This window comes from Carassius auratus, unplaced genomic scaffold (genome assembly GCF_003368295.1).
Source record: "Carassius auratus strain Wakin unplaced genomic scaffold, ASM336829v1 scaf_tig00215808, whole genome shotgun sequence".
Taxonomy (NCBI): domain Eukaryota; kingdom Metazoa; phylum Chordata; class Actinopteri; order Cypriniformes; family Cyprinidae; genus Carassius; species Carassius auratus.
In genome coordinates this window covers 229278-246964 of record NW_020528251.1, presented here as the reverse complement: position 1 = coordinate 246964, position 17687 = coordinate 229278, and the positions used below count along the sequence as shown (strand labels likewise).

Here is a 17687-nt window from a genome sequence, read left to right as displayed (position 1 = left end):
TCTGTATAGACATTAATACTTAATGTGTTTAACCTGATTCATTTATAGATTTATACAGGGATACATACTTACAATTGGAACTAATTGCTGACCTTTTGATGGATCATTGGCAAGAAAAAAATGGGATTTAGAGCTTCTGGATAAAACTGTTGCCTCCAGAAAAGAAAAAACATAATGTGACACAAATAAGATGTATTTAGTATCTAAATTATCTATGTAATATCTAAATTATGCATGAGATGATGCTCCTCATATACATCTATGAGATTAAATGTAGAGTAAAAGGAGAAAAAACCCTGGTAATGTCGTGTCTCCATGTTTCGTGGGGCTTTTTGGCTGACGTGTTTTTTTCTCCAAACTATGGAAGTCAATGGAGACCAGCAACTGAAGATGAACTATTTTTTATACCTTTAAGCCAAGTGTATCAGATTATATTACTGAATGCAAATTTTGTCATGTAAAAACACTAGAAAGAATGAAGAAACAAACAATAATTGCTTAGATATATCAACTATTTCATTTATATTTAGTCCAATAATTATATAAACTGTCTTTCTTAATTTAGCAGCGACAAGTAGCGTACCTCAACTGCAACAGTAATTTTATTAAATAGGGTGAAATTTTTTTTTATAACTAACTGTTCAAAGTTAGATTTTTGTTTTAAAATACATATTTAATTGAGCTTGAAACGAAATCTGTGTTTTTTAAATAGGTTTCCTTGGATAACTGCAACATAATATTTTTAACGCAAGTAAAATGCTTATGTTGTAAATTTAATTTTTAACATGCACAAATTCAATTTCGCTTGGCATTTGCCACTGCATTTTAAGAATGACCCTAAGATACTTTTATGCATTTGACAGCTTTTATCCAAAACAAATCTCCCTAATGTTGTTCAAAGGCATTTTTGCACAGGTTTACAAAAAAAAAAAAAAATGAAGAAGAAGAAGAAGAAGAAACGAAAAGAAACCCCATTTTTTTCCTAACAATGTGTCTATTCCAGGAAGATAACAACATTGGCTTCATGTAGGCGATAAAGTATTTGGGGGGGCGTTGTTTCAAGAAAATAGAAGCCAGTTTACATTCATTCGTGCCCAACTTACAAATTAATTACCTTTTCTTCGAACGTAATAATAATTGTATCATGCATTTTTGTGAATACACTATTTTCACAAAGAAAGAATAAAAGAAATGTGTCATAAAAAGAATATATAACAATAATCTTCGACTTCAATCGCCATCTTTAGTTTGGGACAATAAGCTCTTAATACACAAAGTGTAAAAATATGTGAAAATTATCTGAATAGTTTTAGTAGATCCCAGATTCATACATATAGCGCATAATAATTAAAAAATAATTGCTTAAGTAATTCAGGATTTTATATCTGAGCTGTGAGAGCGAGTTTTCCAGGGCGTCTAGAGAGGGACGTGGTGGTTCCGCCATATTTGTTACTGGTGGCTGCACGAGCGGCTGAACATTGTCAGGAACATGGCGGCTTCCAGGCAGGCATGAGAGGGGATACTTCTTAACGGATTCGGATGAACCTGGGCTATTATTTCAAAAACAGACCACCGAAACAGTTCCTCGGATACTACAACACGAATCTTGTACGTATGACTCTAGGCGAACAGAATGCATTAAGCCGATATGTGTATTTATTGATGGCGAACGTAAACTTAGCCGCCATTTTTCTTGTGGGAGCTGATTTAACGACAAGATGGCTGCTTACACCGGGGCGGCATGAACTGAATAAAAGACAACCAGTCTATATTTTTCGCTTGGAGGATTTGCGCGGACGTATCTTCCACTAGTATGTATCGGGATGCATTTGCTCTTGCGTGTTTATGTGCGGATGTTTTGGTGAAATGAGGTTAGATGTCTGTTTACACTGCGCTGCTGTAACATGAATTCATGCACGCTTAAAAGTCTCGCTTAAATGCCCAAACCGCTTGGAAACTGTAGCACTCTGGAGGTTGTTTTATTTAACACTGCATTGGAATAAAATTGCACCCTTAAAATGTAGTATTGTTGCTATTTTGAGTGGTTGACAAGATGGCGACTCCCAGAGAGGGGCATGAAAATAGTCTTCTGCAGCAAACGGGGACTGCGTTTCGAGTGTTGTTCTCCGTTGTGATATCTTTGTTTACCTTCGCAGTGTTTTGCGGATGAGGTTTTGAATAATTCTAATTTTACAGTAAGTAGAGGGTTTGTTCCCATACACTGGCTTTTTAGTTGACCTGAAATTGTTTTTATTTGCCGCTCCGCCATTTTTCAGGCTGGCGGAGGTTTGTTCCAAGATGGCGACTTCCATGGGTTGATACTCTTTTTGCATCGGGGACATCTAACTGCACAATGTAATTTTAATGTGTGACTTTTTAATCTGGGATATGGTGCTGTTTGGTTTTTGGTAAATACGATGATCGATGCTCAACTTGCTGCACGCGTTTCCTTTTAGACTAACGTTATCTGGCCGGCTTTTAGCCCGTCTGCAAGCGCCACAATGGCGGCATTCCTGAATTAATCAAACTTCTGAATAACCCAGTGTTTGGGATTCCGACGGCACTGCTGTAATGTTATAACAATGCACATCTATATTCAGAACGTGTTATTTAATATATACACACCATTCTATTTTGTGTTGTATTGCTCACAGAACAGAAACGTTAGTTGTTGAGGGTCTCTGAAGTACATTGCCTTGTTTCCCCAGTAAAGGACATGACGTCCACCGGTTCCGCTGTGCCTGGCACCACCGGAGCTCCGTTGCAGCCGCGATGGAAGCGGGTTCAGGGATGGTCCGGGCCGGTCCCCCGGCCGAGACACGGACACAGAGCCGTAGCCATCAAGGAGCTCATGGTCGTTTTCGGCGGAGGAAACGAAGGCATCGTTGACGAGTTGCACGTTTATAATACAGGTGAGTAAAATGTTTTATTATTTTATGAGGAACGTTTTTGTGCTCCGTGTTTACCTTGTCAATACACTTTCACGAGTAACTTATATTTCTTTTGCCCAACGATGAAGGGCCGACTTATCTTGAAGTTACTGTCGTGAATTTGTCTTCGTCTTTGAGAAAATGTCTTCTTATATTACATAATATAACCTGTAAAACATTCTGAGAGTTCATTGCGACGTTTGACGCACTGCGTGTCGCTTGCAGCTCGACTGTTGTGGGCGAAAAAGGCGCCAGAAAACAAAAATGGACGTCACGCGCACGAGCACGCCCCCCTTCTGCACTTGCACCAGTGCGCCTTTTTGTTGTCTTTTGGTGTGACTGTTGAGCCCACAATGTCATTATTAGTATTGTGGAAATTAGGCTGCACTAGACCATACTCTGCCAGTAGATATTTCCAGACACGTTTTATGATGCTGAGTTGTGAGAAGTGTGTGTATTGTGTATATTATATATATACAGTACATACCAAAAGTTTGGAAACATTACTATTTTTAATATTTTTGAAAGAAGTTTCTTCTGCTCATCAAGCCTGCATTTATTTGATCAAAAATACAGAAAAAACAGTAATATTGTGAAAAATTATTAAAACTTAAAATAATAGTTTTCTATTTGAGTATATACTTTAAAAAAATAATCTATTCCTGTGATGCAAAGCTGAATTTTCAGCATCTTTACGCCAGCCTTCAGTGTCACATGTAACATCCAGTCTATCACATGATCATTTAGAAATCATTCTAATATTCTGATTTATTATGAGTGTTGTAAACAGTTCTGCTGTCTAATATATTTGATGAATAAAAGGTTAAAAAGAAATGAATTTATTCAAAATAAAAATTATAGTAATATATATATATATTCTAATAATATATTTTCTTCACTATCACTTTTTATCAATTTAACACATCCTTGCTGAATAAAAGTATTGATTTTATTTAAAAAGAAGAAAACAATTACTGACCCCAAATTACTGACCAGTAGTGTATATTATTATTACAAAATATTTATATTTTAAAAACATAGCTTCTTTTTTTTTTTTACTTTTTATTCATCAAGTATCCTAAAAAAAATCACATGTTCTGAAAAAAATATTAAGCAGCAGAACTGTTTCCAACTTTGATAATGAATCATCATATTACAATGATTTCTAAAGGATCATGTGATAATGATCCTAAAAATCCAGCTTTGCATCACAGAAATAAATGATAATTTAAAGTATAATAAATTAAAAAACAATTATTTTAAATTGTAATAATATATCACAATATTAAAAAAAAATCTGTATTTTTGATCAAATAAATGCAGGCTTGATGAGCAGAAGAAACTTCTTGCAAAAAATGTTAAATAGTAATGTTTCCAAATATATATATACATGTATTATATATATACATGTATTATATATATATATATATATATATATATATATATATATATATATATATATATATATATATATATATATATATATATACACACACACACACAAATTACATTCAATAATATTCATTAAGTGGGTTATGGTGAAATAGTTAATTTCCTAGAAAGGTCTAATTTATCTACCAATGTTCCCAGTTAAGCCAAACAATCAAATTACTCTGTTGCATGACTTTTCAGTTCTTTGAATTGCAATGCAGTACATTTCTCTTCCTGTAATTCAATGGACTTTTTTCTCAAGACTATGGCATGTTTTAACAGTCATCAGCATCAAAAATCCTCCATTTTTTAAAAATATGTATGTTCATTACACTACTTTGTATTAAATTACTTTGCATCAAATTACAAAAAGTAGTTAATGGTAATGCAAGGATTTTTCTTCTAATACAGCGTCGTTTGAGGTTTTGACCTCAAAATCAAAGTGTCTCCAGTAAAACCCAAGTTCCCACCCTACATTTTTTCTTTCATTAATCTGTTACACTTGGATGTGTATCGCTTTATGGACAAAAATATCTGTTGCTTACCTAAGATTCATTGTGGTTTAGTTTTTCTTTTATTTGACCTAAGATGTCATGGCGTGATGCGTTGTTCTTCTGTTGGTCATGTCTTCCCTTCCGTTATTTTGACAATTAGAAAGTGCTTTTTAACTGCAAGAGAGCTATATTTTAAGTCGTCTACATATTTTCACTGTGATATTGACAGAATAATGAAATAGGGTATATTTATCTATTTCAGCAACAAACCAGTGGTTCATACCAGCTGTTCGTGGAGAGATTCCTCCAGGCTGTGCAGCTTATGGTTTTGTATGTGATGGCACTCGTCTATTAGCTTTTGGTGGAATGGTGGAATATGGAAAGTACAGCAATGACCTTTATGAGTTACAGGTAAGAAAAAATTATTTAAAATCACTCTGTTATGTGACTAAAGGCTTGAATACACTACAAACCATTTGCCCAAATTTGCAGGCTGAGTTAGCCAATGTTAGCTGCTGAAAGATACACCTGGCCTGATGATTTTGGCCAGTCAGAGTTGACAGATTTCACAGAAAATGACATAATGTATGAAAGGCACAGACTCTGAATTTTTAGCTTCAGACTTTTATTCCAACCCGTCAAATGATAAAACATGTTTGATATTTAGAGCAAACATTTGTTTTTATTGTAATGTGTGTCTAAACAGCGAGACGCATGTTTCTGTGTGAGTTTGTATTTGGAAAGATGTGGCTGTCTGGAAATTTGTGGCCCTCAGTCATTTTAGTGTATTAAACCCAGTTTTTCCTCTGTATCTGTTTACATAGTCAGCAAGTGTGTAATGCTTAATGTTTTAAAATCTCTTCCTTTGGTTCCTATTATCAGGCAAGCAGATGGGAATGGAAAAAATTGAAACCAAAAGCCCCTAAAAGTGGAGCACCACCATGCCCTCGCCTGGGCCACAGTTTTTCTCTTGTGGGCAACAAGTGTTATCTTTTTGGAGGGCTTGCCAATGACAGCGAAGACCCCAAGAACAACATTCCCAGGTATTCCTATCATATTGTAATGTGGTCAGGAAGTAAATATTTAAATGCTCTTTGGTTTCTAGACTCACTTATGTGTGCTTCCAGATATTTGAATGACCTTTATACCCTTGAGCTGCGTCCGGGCTCCAACACTGTGGGCTGGGATATACCGGTCACATATGGTGTACTGCCTCCGCCAAGAGAGAGCCACACTGCTGTAGTTTATACTGAAAAAGCTACTAAGAAGTCCCGTCTTGTTATATACGGAGGAATGAGTGGTTGCCGTTTGGGAGATCTTTGGACTTTAGATATTGGTATGAAGGTTATCATTGTTTTTAATGTGGTGCATGTCAAACATTGGTCATTAATCCAACCAGTCAATTAGGTTAAGCAATAATTAGGCCATTCTTTGCATTTCAGATACACTGACCTGGAACAAGCCTGCAATAAGCGGCGTAGCTCCCCTTCCCCGTAGCCTCCACTCAGCCACCACGATTACAAACAAGTGAGTTTCAGTGTAATCTAGAATTGCATCACCACAGGTGTTCCCTAAATGCACACAATGGCATTACTGACCTTTAATACCTTCATCTGTAGAATGTATGTTTTTGGTGGCTGGGTTCCTTTGGTGATGGATGATGTGAAGGTGGCCACGCATGAGAAGGAATGGAAGTGTACAAACACACTGGCCTGCCTGAACTTGGGTATGTTTTTTTTTTTGAGTACATGTAGTATTAAAAATATCTTTAGTCTCTTCACCAAGGCTGCATTTACTTTCATTGATCAATAATGTAGGGAAAACAGTCATGTAGTAAAATATATAACATAAACTGTTTTCTAGTTTCATATATTTTAAGTAATGATGGCAAAGCTGAATTTCAGCCATTACTTGTGTCACATGATCCTTCAGAAACCTTTACTACAATTACTGATAGATGTATCTAGTCTGTGCGATAACTTTAAATGTGTCCTGATACTACTTTAATGTTAACTCTTTTCTTTGTTTACTTATTACTGCCGGTCTCTGTAATTATTTGTAAAAACCTATTTTGAAATTGGTATTAAAGATTGTGAAATTGCAGTGGTATCTACAGGAAGTTATGGTATTGTGACAATACTATATGTGAAATAATAGGGCTTTGGGATTGGGCCCAGACAGCTTGTTTTGATTGCAGTTTGTCATGTTATACCATATCCTTGAAATGTAAAAAAATAAACTTTTTTTCTTTTAGACACCTTGTCTTGGGAGACTGTTTTGATGGACACTTTGGAGGACAACATACCCCGTGCACGAGCAGGACATTGTGCTGTTGGTATTAACAACAGACTTTATGTTTGGAGTGGACGGGATGGGTACCGCAAAGCTTGGAACAATCAGGTGTGCTGCAAAGATCTCTGGTACCTGGAGACCGGTGAGTGCGAGAGAGATGAAGTATAGAGCATTTCTGACACCGTTAAACTGCTTCATCAAAAATCGAAAAGCATTATTTTTATTTTTTTTATGCATCAGTTGATTGTATTGAACTGTGCAATTTGACTGTTTTTTGGCATTGTACATTTTCTTGCAGAGCGACCTAATCCCCCTTCACGGGTACAGCTTGTCCGGGCCAACACAAATTCTTTAGAGGTTAGCTGGGGAGCAGTGTCTACAGCAGACATGTACCTGCTTCAGCTTCAGAAATATGATATCCCAGCAGCCACTGCTGCCACATCCCCATCCCTCAACGCTGTTCCCTCCCTCCCTGGAAATTCGCCTAAGAGTCCAGCGCCTGCCGCAGCTGCACCGTCTGCTCAGAGTCTGCCGCAAAGTGGCTTCACCCTCGTGCCCCAGGCGGCTTCTCCCACAGCCTCAGTCCTGCCCAGCACACCTGCAAGTCCTGTGGCTGCCTCAACCGCACGGGGCCCAGGTACCAATTAGTTAAATTGTTAATAGCACAGTAATGTTATGTTTACTCAATACCACAGAGTAATTAAAAATTTCTTTGAGTTTAACGGTAAGTTTAACATGTATTTTATTTTATATTTAAGCTATTCTGAAAGTTGCAGCCCCTCAGTCGGGCACCGGGACGTCGTATGTCACTGTTCGGCAGGCCAGCCAGGCCGGAAAATCCCCAGTCACTATGACATCACTTCCTGCAGGTGTTCGCATGGTAGTGCCAGCACAGACCACTCAAGGAACGGTATGAAGCAAGAAAGTAAAGCTGGAATGTAAAAATGTTGGTGTTTCATAAATTGTTTTAATTAAATGTGTACTCCTTTTTCTTTTTTAGCCCATTGGCAGCAGCCCTCAGATGAGTGGAATGGCAGCTTTGGCCGCAGCTGCTGCAGCCACACAGAAAATCCCTCCTTCTCCTGGAGCTACTCTTCTCAATGTGCCGGCGGGGGCCACGATTGTTAAAACGGTGGCTGTGACACCTGGGTCCACCACTCTCCCCAACACCGTTAAAGTGGGATCACCTGTCATGGTAATTCTTAAGATTGTCACTGTGTAGTTCTTCATATTGCCTCTTGGGCTTTATTTTTCATGTTGGGCCTATTTTGGTAACGCTTGAATTAAAAAACAAAAGACTCCAAAGCAACAAAACCTAAATGGTTCCAGCTCTAAATTATGATTGAATGTGCTGAATTCAAAACTTACGTTAGCCAGCATACACATGACTGTAAATGTACGTCAACTGAATTACATATTTATGTTTCAAGCTATTTTGCAGTCTTGGCCAGCACTGGTTTAATGACTCGCAATCATTTTGTCGTAGGTAAGCAACCCTGCCACTCGTATGCTGAAGACTGCGGCTGCACAGGTGGGCACTCCGACAGTGTCCAGTCCCACCACAGCTGCTCGGCCCATCATCACCGTGCACAAGTCTGGCACAGTAACCGTAGCCCAGCAGGCTCAGGTTGTGACCACGATGGTGGGTGGAGTCACCAAGACCATCACTCTTGTTAAGAGCCCACTTTCCATGGGAGGAAACCTGGTACAGTATTGTTAATTCTGGCATAGGAGAAATTATGGCAGAATAGAATTGGCTTAGTTTTATTTATCTTTTTTTATTTATTTTAAGATTTCCAGCTTGGGCAAGGTGATGTCAGTGGTACAGACCAAACCAGTGCAGACATCTGCTGTGACTGGACAGGCCTCCTCCAACCCAGTGACTCAAATTATACAGGTACAATAAACCTATAGTATATAGTTAAATCTCTCAGGCGCTCACATTAATTACAATTTGATAGAATCTGAACTTCAGTGTCATTCTTATTCCATAGACAAAGGGTCCCCTCCCACCCGGCACCATTCTGAAACTGGTAACGTCTGCGGATGGAAAGCCAACCACCATAATCACCACCAGTCAAGCAGGTGGCACCGGAAACAAACCCACTATCTTGGGTATCAGTGGGATGTCCCCCACAAGCACCAAACCAGGCACCACCACTATTTTCAAAACGATCCCCATGTCTGCTCTACAGCAGGGAGCTGCAGGTAAAGAAATAAGTGTGTAAAATATTATTTTAGGTGGCTTTGTTTGGGCTAAACGAGTTTCTGTTTTCTGTTGTAGGCCTGACTAGTAGTACAGGGGTGAAGAGCCCAATTACCATCATCACCTCAAAGATGATGACATCTGGAACAGGAACTCCTGGCAAAATCATTACAGCAGTGCCTAAGATTGGTACAGCAGCTGGCCAGCAAGGCCTAACACAGGTATTTGGTTCAGAATATCTGGTGCGAAATGAATAACATGATGCCGTTGTAGAGCTTCAAGGCACGTTTTCCTACATGGGTTGTGTTTGTCCTGTCTGAAGGTTGTTCTGAAGGGAGCTCCTGGTCAGCCTGGAACCATCCTTCGCACTTTGCCGATGGGAGGAATGCGACTCGTGTCTCCAGTATCTGGGGTCAAGCCAACTGTAACCACGCTGGTTGTCAAGGGAACAACCGGTGAGGATATGAACCTAGTAAAGTCAATAGTAATTGTTCATTGTTAAAAGACTGAATTCGTCTCTGTGCCAAGAGTAACTCAGCAACCTCTATTATAAATGATTGAAGTATTTCCTTCTTGCCGTGTCTGTTCTCTTTCCAAGGTGTAACAACACTTGGCACAGTCACAGGAACTGTTTCTACCAGCTTAGCTGGAGGAAGCTTAGCCAGTGCCAATGCCACCCTGGCAACTCCCGTCACCACTCTGGGCACGATTGCCACCCTCTCAAACCAGGTCATTACTGCTACCGCTGTGTCAGCTGCCCAAAGCAACCTGAACACTGTCACCTCCACCATGCAGGTGAGAACCAGATAATCAGAGGTTAATAATCTTAAGTATTGCAATTATTTTATCTTCAAGTAATTTTTTTATACAAGTGTACTTTAAAGTTATTAAAATTAATTAAATAATATAAATGATTATATTTCAAAATAATTACCTGTAAACAATTCACTGAAATTTTTAAATTAATTTTTTCCCCATAAAACACTTTTTTTGTCCTTTTGTAGTAGTATTTATAAAAACAATTATTTATATAAAAAAAAAATGATTATAATTTGTTTGCTATTGTTCGGAAGTCTATTGCATGGAAGTCATCAAGGCTGCATCTAATTGATCAAAAATATATTAAAAAAAATTATATTATGTAATATTACAATTGAAGAGTTTATATTATAAAAAATGTATTTATTTCTGTGATGGCCAAGCTGAATTTTCAGCAGCCATTTCTTCAGTCTTTAGTGTCACATGATCCTTCAGAAATCATTCTGTGATGAGTTGGTGCTCAAAAAACATTTCCTGCTATCAGTGTTGAAAGCAGGTAATGTTTTTGTGGTAACTGTGTTTTTTTGTTTTGTTATATATATAAAATGTTTGAGTAGAATGTTCAAAAGCACAGCATTTATTGGACATATAAATATTTTATAAGATTATAAAATGTATTTACTGTCACTTTCTATCAATTTAATGTGTCCTCTGTGAATAAAATGTATTTCAATTAGTCATTCTGACTGAAAACTAGAACTGTGGTGTAACTTAATGTGTAATAAAGTAAATATATAAAATATAATTTGGTAAAATGAATAGTTTTCACCATATTAGCTCAATTTACTGAAAAATATAACAAAATCTGTTTTTGTGTCTTTCTTTCTTAAGCCCACCCAGGTGACTCTCATAACTACACCCAGTGGTGTGGAGGCTCAGCCGGTCCAAGATCTGCCTGTTTCCATCCTGGCCTCTCCCACCTCTGAGCAGCCCACCTCTACTGAGTCTGGTGCAGGCGATGCTTCTGGAAATGTTACTTTAGTGTGCTCCAACCCACCCTGTGAGACCCACGAGACGGGCACCACCAACACGGCCACCACAGCAACAGCAAATATGGGCACTGGACCAGCTGGCACAGTACAGAGAGTGTGCTCCAACCCGCCCTGCGAAACGCATGAAACGGGTACAACAAACACCGCCACAACAGCATCTGCCAACATGGGCGCTGTACAGAGGGTCTGCTCCAACCCACCCTGTGAGACCCACGAGACAGGCACCACCAACACCGCAACCACAGCATCTTCAAATATGGGCACTGCTCCTGCTGGCACTGTACAGAGGGTCTGCTCCAACCCACCCTGTGAGACCCACGAAACGGGCACCACCAACACCTCAACAACAGCGTCATCTAACATGGGCGGAAATCAAACCGGAACAGTGCAAAAGGTCTGCTCCAACCCACCCTGTGAGACCCACGAAACGGGCACCACCAACACCTCAACAACAGCGTCATCTAACATGGGCGGAAATCAAACCGGAACGGTGCAAAAGGTCTGCTCCAACCCACCCTGTGAGACCCATGAAACAGGCACCACCAACACCTCAACAACAGCGTCATCTAACATGGGCGGAAATCAAACAGGAACGGTGCAAAAAGTCTGCTCGAACCCACCCTGTGAGACCCATGAAACAGGCACCACCAACACAGCAACCACTGCTACCTGCAGTATGGAGACTGATGAGGGAACAGGTACTTTAGAATTCCTCAAGATATTATAAATATGCACATTTACAATATTTACAAACTAACTGGGTCTCATTTGATAATAATTGTGTGGATTATTTGTATTTATACATACAAGAATGACATGCGCACAGTTACTTCCTGCAATTTGTCCTTTTTATATCTTTTAAAAGTTGATTGTAACAATTTATTTTGCACATTTAGCCCAACAGAGTGATGAAGTATCAGAATCTACGACTAGTACAGAAGGCCTGCCTTCCACTGCAGCTTCCCAGAGCAGAGCCATTACCATAGTCACACAGGCCACACCTCTACCAGGACCAGCTGTTCCGGTGAGTCGCCTGTATTTTGAGATCTAAACTTTGTATAGGGTGAGACTTTGTATACTTTTGTACACTTTGAGACTGATGCATACCGTTACGGAGGTTAAATGCGAGTGGGGGACAAGGTGGTTGGAGAGGGTTGAAAAGAAAGGGGGATTCATAACATCAGTTTTTCTTTCTCTGTCTTTCTCCTGCAGTCTATCTCTTCAATCACGGAGTCGTCCTCAGAGGCCGGAGCTGAGCCGGTTGTTATGGAGAGTTCGGAAGCAGAGTCTTTGCAGACAGAAGGCCAGGCTGAAGCGGAGGCAGTCTCCATGCAGGCAGAGTTCCAGACAGAGTCGGGGGAAGTGGCTATGCCCAGTGACTTCCAGGCAGAGGCAGCGGCCTTGCCGAGTGACTTCCAGGGAGAAGCCATAGCAGTAGCCATGCAGGCAGAGAGCCAGGCGGAGGAAGGGGCAGTGCCCATGGAGCATGACGCTTCTAGCATGGCAGAGGGAGGAACAGCTCAGGAGCAACTACCTACAGCAGAGGTACAGTCCATTCCATTCTAACTATACATTTATCAGTTCGTTTTTCAGATTAATACCAATATTTACCTTTTAATTTTTGACTGTGAAAAATGAAAAATCTTAATTCTAGAGATAAATTGTGATTTTAGTAAAATGTTAAGTAAAATGTTCAGCAAAACTTTCCAGTTATTATTGCAAATTAAATTGAATTTTGTACTTTTTAAAAATTTATTCATATTCAACTTCATATACATTTTTTACTGTAGAATGTTTCAGCTATTATTGCAAATAAATTGCTGAATTCAAACTAATTTGCAAAAATATGTTTATTATAACTTTTTTATTAAAAAAAAAAGATTAATAGAAATAAGGAAGTTTTAATATTTTAAAATGTTGCTAAAATAGTACTAAATATATTAATATAGTTTTATATTTATAGGGATTATAAACAAAGTAATTTTTTTAAGGTGTGAGACTCCTGGTTCAAATGTCCTGTATTTTATTTATTTATTTATTTGTGTGGTAGATGGAGGGCGTAGAAGCGGTGTCAGCATCACAGGCCGAGGCGCTGGCCTTGCCACCAGAGCTGATGTCAGATGGGCAACCCACAACACTGATGGTGACTGGTCTGACCCCAGAGGAGCTGGCCGTCACGGCAGCCGCAGAGGCAGCGGCCCAGGCTGCAGCGACAGAGGAGGCCCAGGCCCTCGCCATTCAGGCTGTACTGCAAGCAGCACAGCAGGCTGTTATGAGTGAGTCCCCATCATTCATCCACAAAATCCCAACCTATGACCTGCATATGTTCATATTAAATCCAAAGCTTGCAGTAGTTCATTTTGTGTCTAATCCCCCTGTCAGGCTCAGGTGATGCTGGAGGAGACAACCAGCAGACCCACACCATACCCATCGTTCTGACCCAGCAGGAACTAGCAGCTTTGGTTCAGCAGCAACAGCAGCTCCAGGCAGCCCAGCAAGCTGCTGCCCAGGCCGCACTGCCCACAGAGGGCTTGGCTCCGGCTGACAGCCTAAATGATCCCTCCTCAGAAAGCAATGGACACAATGAGGTCGCCGCCGCTGCCACAAGTACAGTAGTGGGACTGCTGCCCAGCACCTCGGCAGAGAGTATGTGTGAAGGTTCATTTTACTTTTCAGTAGTATAGACTAAATTAGTTGTTTTAAACCATCATTATAGTTGAATTCTCAGTAACTTAATGTGCTTTAAAAAAGCCCAATGAAAATTGCTTACAGAAAAAAAACTTCACATTCATTAGAAAAAAAACCCTCAAGATTCTGTTTATTCCCTGTGTAGCCTTGGCTCCATCCTGTACATTAGCACCTGCAGTAGTTGCAAGTCCAGCTAAAATGCAGGCAGCTGCAGCTCTGACTGAAGTGGCCAATGGTATTGTGGCTGTGGTGAGTTTCATAAGTAAATAATCACAGTAATATGCACTGCATGGGAAAGAATATTTTAAAATCCCGTTTTCTGTTTTTCCTCACAGAAACAAAACCCTCCCACTGTTACAGTCAAACCTCAAGTGAAAAAAGAAAACCAGTGGCATGATGTTGGCATTGTCAAAGTCACCAACATGGTTGTAACGCATTTCTACATGCCTGCAGATGACGCCGCTTATGTTGAGGTGAGCCACAATGACATTCTTCTTCAAACAGTACACCATTGCTTGTTTGGTTGGTGTTGGCGCAGTGGATAAGACAAATGCCTTTGGTGTGAGAGACCCGGGTTCGAATCCACTGTGAGACACCAATGTGTCTCTGAGTAAGACACTTAACCCCTATTGTTCCAGAGGCGTGCGACCTCTGACACATACATAGCAATTGTAGGTCACTTTGGATAAAAGCGTCAGCTAAATGAATAAATGTAAATGTTTGTAAAAGTAAATATACTGACAGAACTTGTGTATTATGTTGTAGGATGATTCTGGCACAATACCTGACTACAGCCAGATGAAGAAGGTGGACCTTCAGCCCGGGACGGCCTATAAATTCCGTGTGGCGGGTATAAACACATGTGGCCGTGGAGCCTTTTCGGAAATATCTGCTTTCAAGACCTGTTTGCCGGGTTTCCCAGGGGCACCATGTGCCATAAAGATCAGCAAGGTACACCTCAAATCTTAATTTGCACTTGATTACCTGTTGTTAAATATGGTGTAATGATAACTAGAATCTTGTAAAAATTAAGAAATTATATACTTTTTTTTTTCTTTTTTTTTATTAAATACAGTAAAAACAGTATTGTAATTTATTTGATTTTTTTCAAGATTTAAAATAAAAATTCAAAAACCTTTTTAATGTGTCCTCCATGAATAAAAGTGTTAGTTTCTTCGATGCAGTTGGATCAGGCGGATGTGTAATTGATGCCACAAGAAATTGAATATATACACTAATATAAATGCATCCTCTCTTCACTTATTTCTCTCCTCAGAGTCCAGACGGTGCTCATCTTACATGGGAGCCTCCATCCGTGACATCAGGAAAGATCACCGAGTATTCTGTGTATTTGGCCATCCAGAGCAGCCAGACCACCGAGGTGAAACCCTCGGCCCCGGCCCAGCTTGCCTTCATGCGCGTTTACTGTGGGCCAAACCCCTCATGCCTGGTCCAGTCCTCCATCTTGTCCAACGCCCATATAGACTATACCACCAAACCCGCCATCATTTTCCGCATCGCGGCACGCAACGAGAAAGGTTACGGCCCGGCTACACAAGTGCGATGGCTGCAAGGTAAAGGATTTCTGTTTTTCTTTGCTGGAGAGTATTTTCTGTTTCAGGCAGTGACACAGTAGATTTTACAGTTGCTTTGTACTGCCTCTTGCTTTGTAGAGTCTAACAAAGATGGCCTTTCTGCAAAGCCTGCCCCAAAAAGAGCAGTTTCTTCACCAGATACGTGAGTGTCCCATGCCTTCAGTATTACATAAGTGCATTTGATAAAAAAAATTGTAATAATGTTAAATATTATTTCAATTTCAGTTAACTGTTTTCAATTTTAATGCATAATGTATTCCTGTGATGGCAAAGCTGAACGTTCAGCAGCCGTTACTTCAGTCTTCAGTGTCCCATGATCCTTCAGAAATAATAATATTTCTTATTATCAGTGTTGCTGCTTAATATCTTTATGGAAACAGTGATATTTTTTTCAGGATTTTATGATGCAAAGAAAGTTCAGGATTTATTTGAAATATAAATATTTATAAAACATTACAAATGTCATTATATAAATATTTAATCAATTTAATGCATCATTGCTAAATAAGTGTAAAAAATAGAAATTTGAAACCGTAGTAGAATTATGGTTGTATTAAAATGCTTGTATGTTTTATTACAGGAAAGGGATTGGTCAGAAGAAAGCAAGAATGGACCAATGAGCTCCTCTCCGTTCATCCTCCAAGACCAGAAAGACTTACACTATTCCTAATGCTCCATTCGGATCCAACACATCTTCAACTGTAACCATCCATCACAAACAGCACAAAATCAACAAGGAAATAGTGTTAAAGAATACAGTTACTAGGGAAATCGTTTTTTTCTTGTTAGTAGTGTGAATGGAGAAAAGCACATTGCATATTTTTGGGTATTTTTCAACATACTTGGAGTGGGAGGTGAAAAAAGCTTTTTCCATTGTAGAGTCTTCCTTTCCTGCTCTCCCCCATTACTTTCAATACACGTATCTTGCCTGAGTAAATTCAAATGCCAGTTTTAAGATATTCGTATCGGTTGATCTGTCAGCTGGGCTCAATTGAAGATGCTCTCTTTTCTGTGATGGACTTGAGTGTGAAGTTTTAGTTCACGGTAAATGTGTGGACACGATTCTGATCGGAGATGAGTGATGTAATTTTCATGGGAGGGGAAAAAAACGGAAATGGGGTGGAAAACAAAAACAAACCAAGCACTTGTCCTCAGACAAGAGGGGATATTTTTCACTTGAATGGCTCGGTGAAATAAGATCTGCATAAGGAATTGTTCTGGACTCCAGCCTCCTGGTGAAGTCTGAGCTCTTTTGCATTAAGCAGAAATCGAGCAGAACTGCAGATAAAGACGTGGCCATGGAAGTACATTACCGGCAGGACAGAGACTTTGCTAGAACTGAGATTTGCCATAAAAAAAAGAAAGAAAATTGAAAAAAAAAAAAAAAAAAACGGAAAAAATGCAAAACTTCACAAAAAATTTGCAAGCGATGATGGAGAAGATCTTTTGTGTAGTTTATTTTTGTATTTTTAAAGCTTTTCTCCTGTGTGTCGTTTATGTCTGTGTGCTTTTTTTTTTTTTTTAACTCACTACTTTTATTTTTTGGTTTGTTTTTGTTTTAAAAATTGCTGGCCATCCCCATTGGTTAAGGGGTTTGTGGGACGAAGGGCTTTTGGATGGGCCGTTCTCATGTCAAGTACTTTTACAAAAGGAAAGACCTTGTATTTGTGCTCAAGTTGAGTGGTAATGCAACTGAAAAGGATGTAAACATCTGAAGGGCTTTTACTTTGTTTACTGCATATTTCTAAGCTTGATTCCACTCGGTGTTTGTGTATGCCAAACCTTGAGATGTAAAAATCATAAAACATTGTTTAACCTTTTTTTTTTTTATTCCTCAACTTATCAAGACGCCTTTTATTAGTAAACACTCTTTTTTTTCCCTTCCACTGGCTTTTCCTCTTAACTTTTTCACAACATATTCTTTGTCAAATTTTCTCTGCTCTAGATTGTGAAGGAAGTTGTCCATGTGAAGATGAATTTCTACTTTTTTCCCCCTCCTTTGATTATCTGAGAGGTATGCAAACTAAATGTTCAGTGTATACCTGTGTCTCCATGTGGGTGAGGATGGCTTTACTCACTCTTGGTGAAAGTTCAGTTTCAGCTGTAATATAGTTCATTCATAATGCAAGAAGATGATACCCTGGCCTTTTATATATTTACCTGTACAACGTTTTTACATGTTGGTCATCTCCTGATTGCCTTTTTTGTCTTGACTTATAAAAGAAAAGGAAATATATAAA

General features: G+C 39.2%; 1 protein-coding gene across 7 annotated transcripts; it reads left to right on the top strand.

Moving 5' to 3' along the window:
• The first annotated feature begins 1450 nt into the window (after positions 1-1450).
• LOC113095915 (host cell factor 1-like) lies at positions 1451-17687 on the top strand. 7 transcript variants are annotated; one of them, XM_026261253.1, is made up of 29 exons: positions 1451-1608; positions 2709-2912; positions 5118-5266; positions 5738-5898; positions 5983-6191; positions 6298-6382; positions 6475-6581; positions 7110-7289; positions 7446-7784; positions 7906-8057; positions 8148-8342; positions 8634-8852; positions 8940-9044; positions 9142-9355; positions 9432-9574; positions 9676-9808; positions 9952-10148; positions 11004-11453; positions 11559-11862; positions 12061-12188; positions 12377-12709; positions 13215-13440; positions 13547-13822; positions 13998-14101; positions 14188-14325; positions 14618-14803; positions 15129-15426; positions 15526-15589; positions 16028-17687. In XM_026261253.1, exons 2-29 carry the CDS (start codon positions 2717-2719, stop codon positions 16065-16067), a joined length of 5331 nt encoding a protein of 1776 aa, XP_026117038.1. In that variant the 5' UTR covers positions 1451-1608; positions 2709-2716; the 3' UTR covers positions 16068-17687. The 7 variants fall into 7 exon arrangements, with proteins under 7 accessions (XP_026117038.1, XP_026117037.1, XP_026117031.1 ...); XM_026261252.1 differs by having other exon boundaries at positions 11004-11862; positions 13547-13810; XM_026261246.1 differs by having other exon boundaries at positions 11004-11862.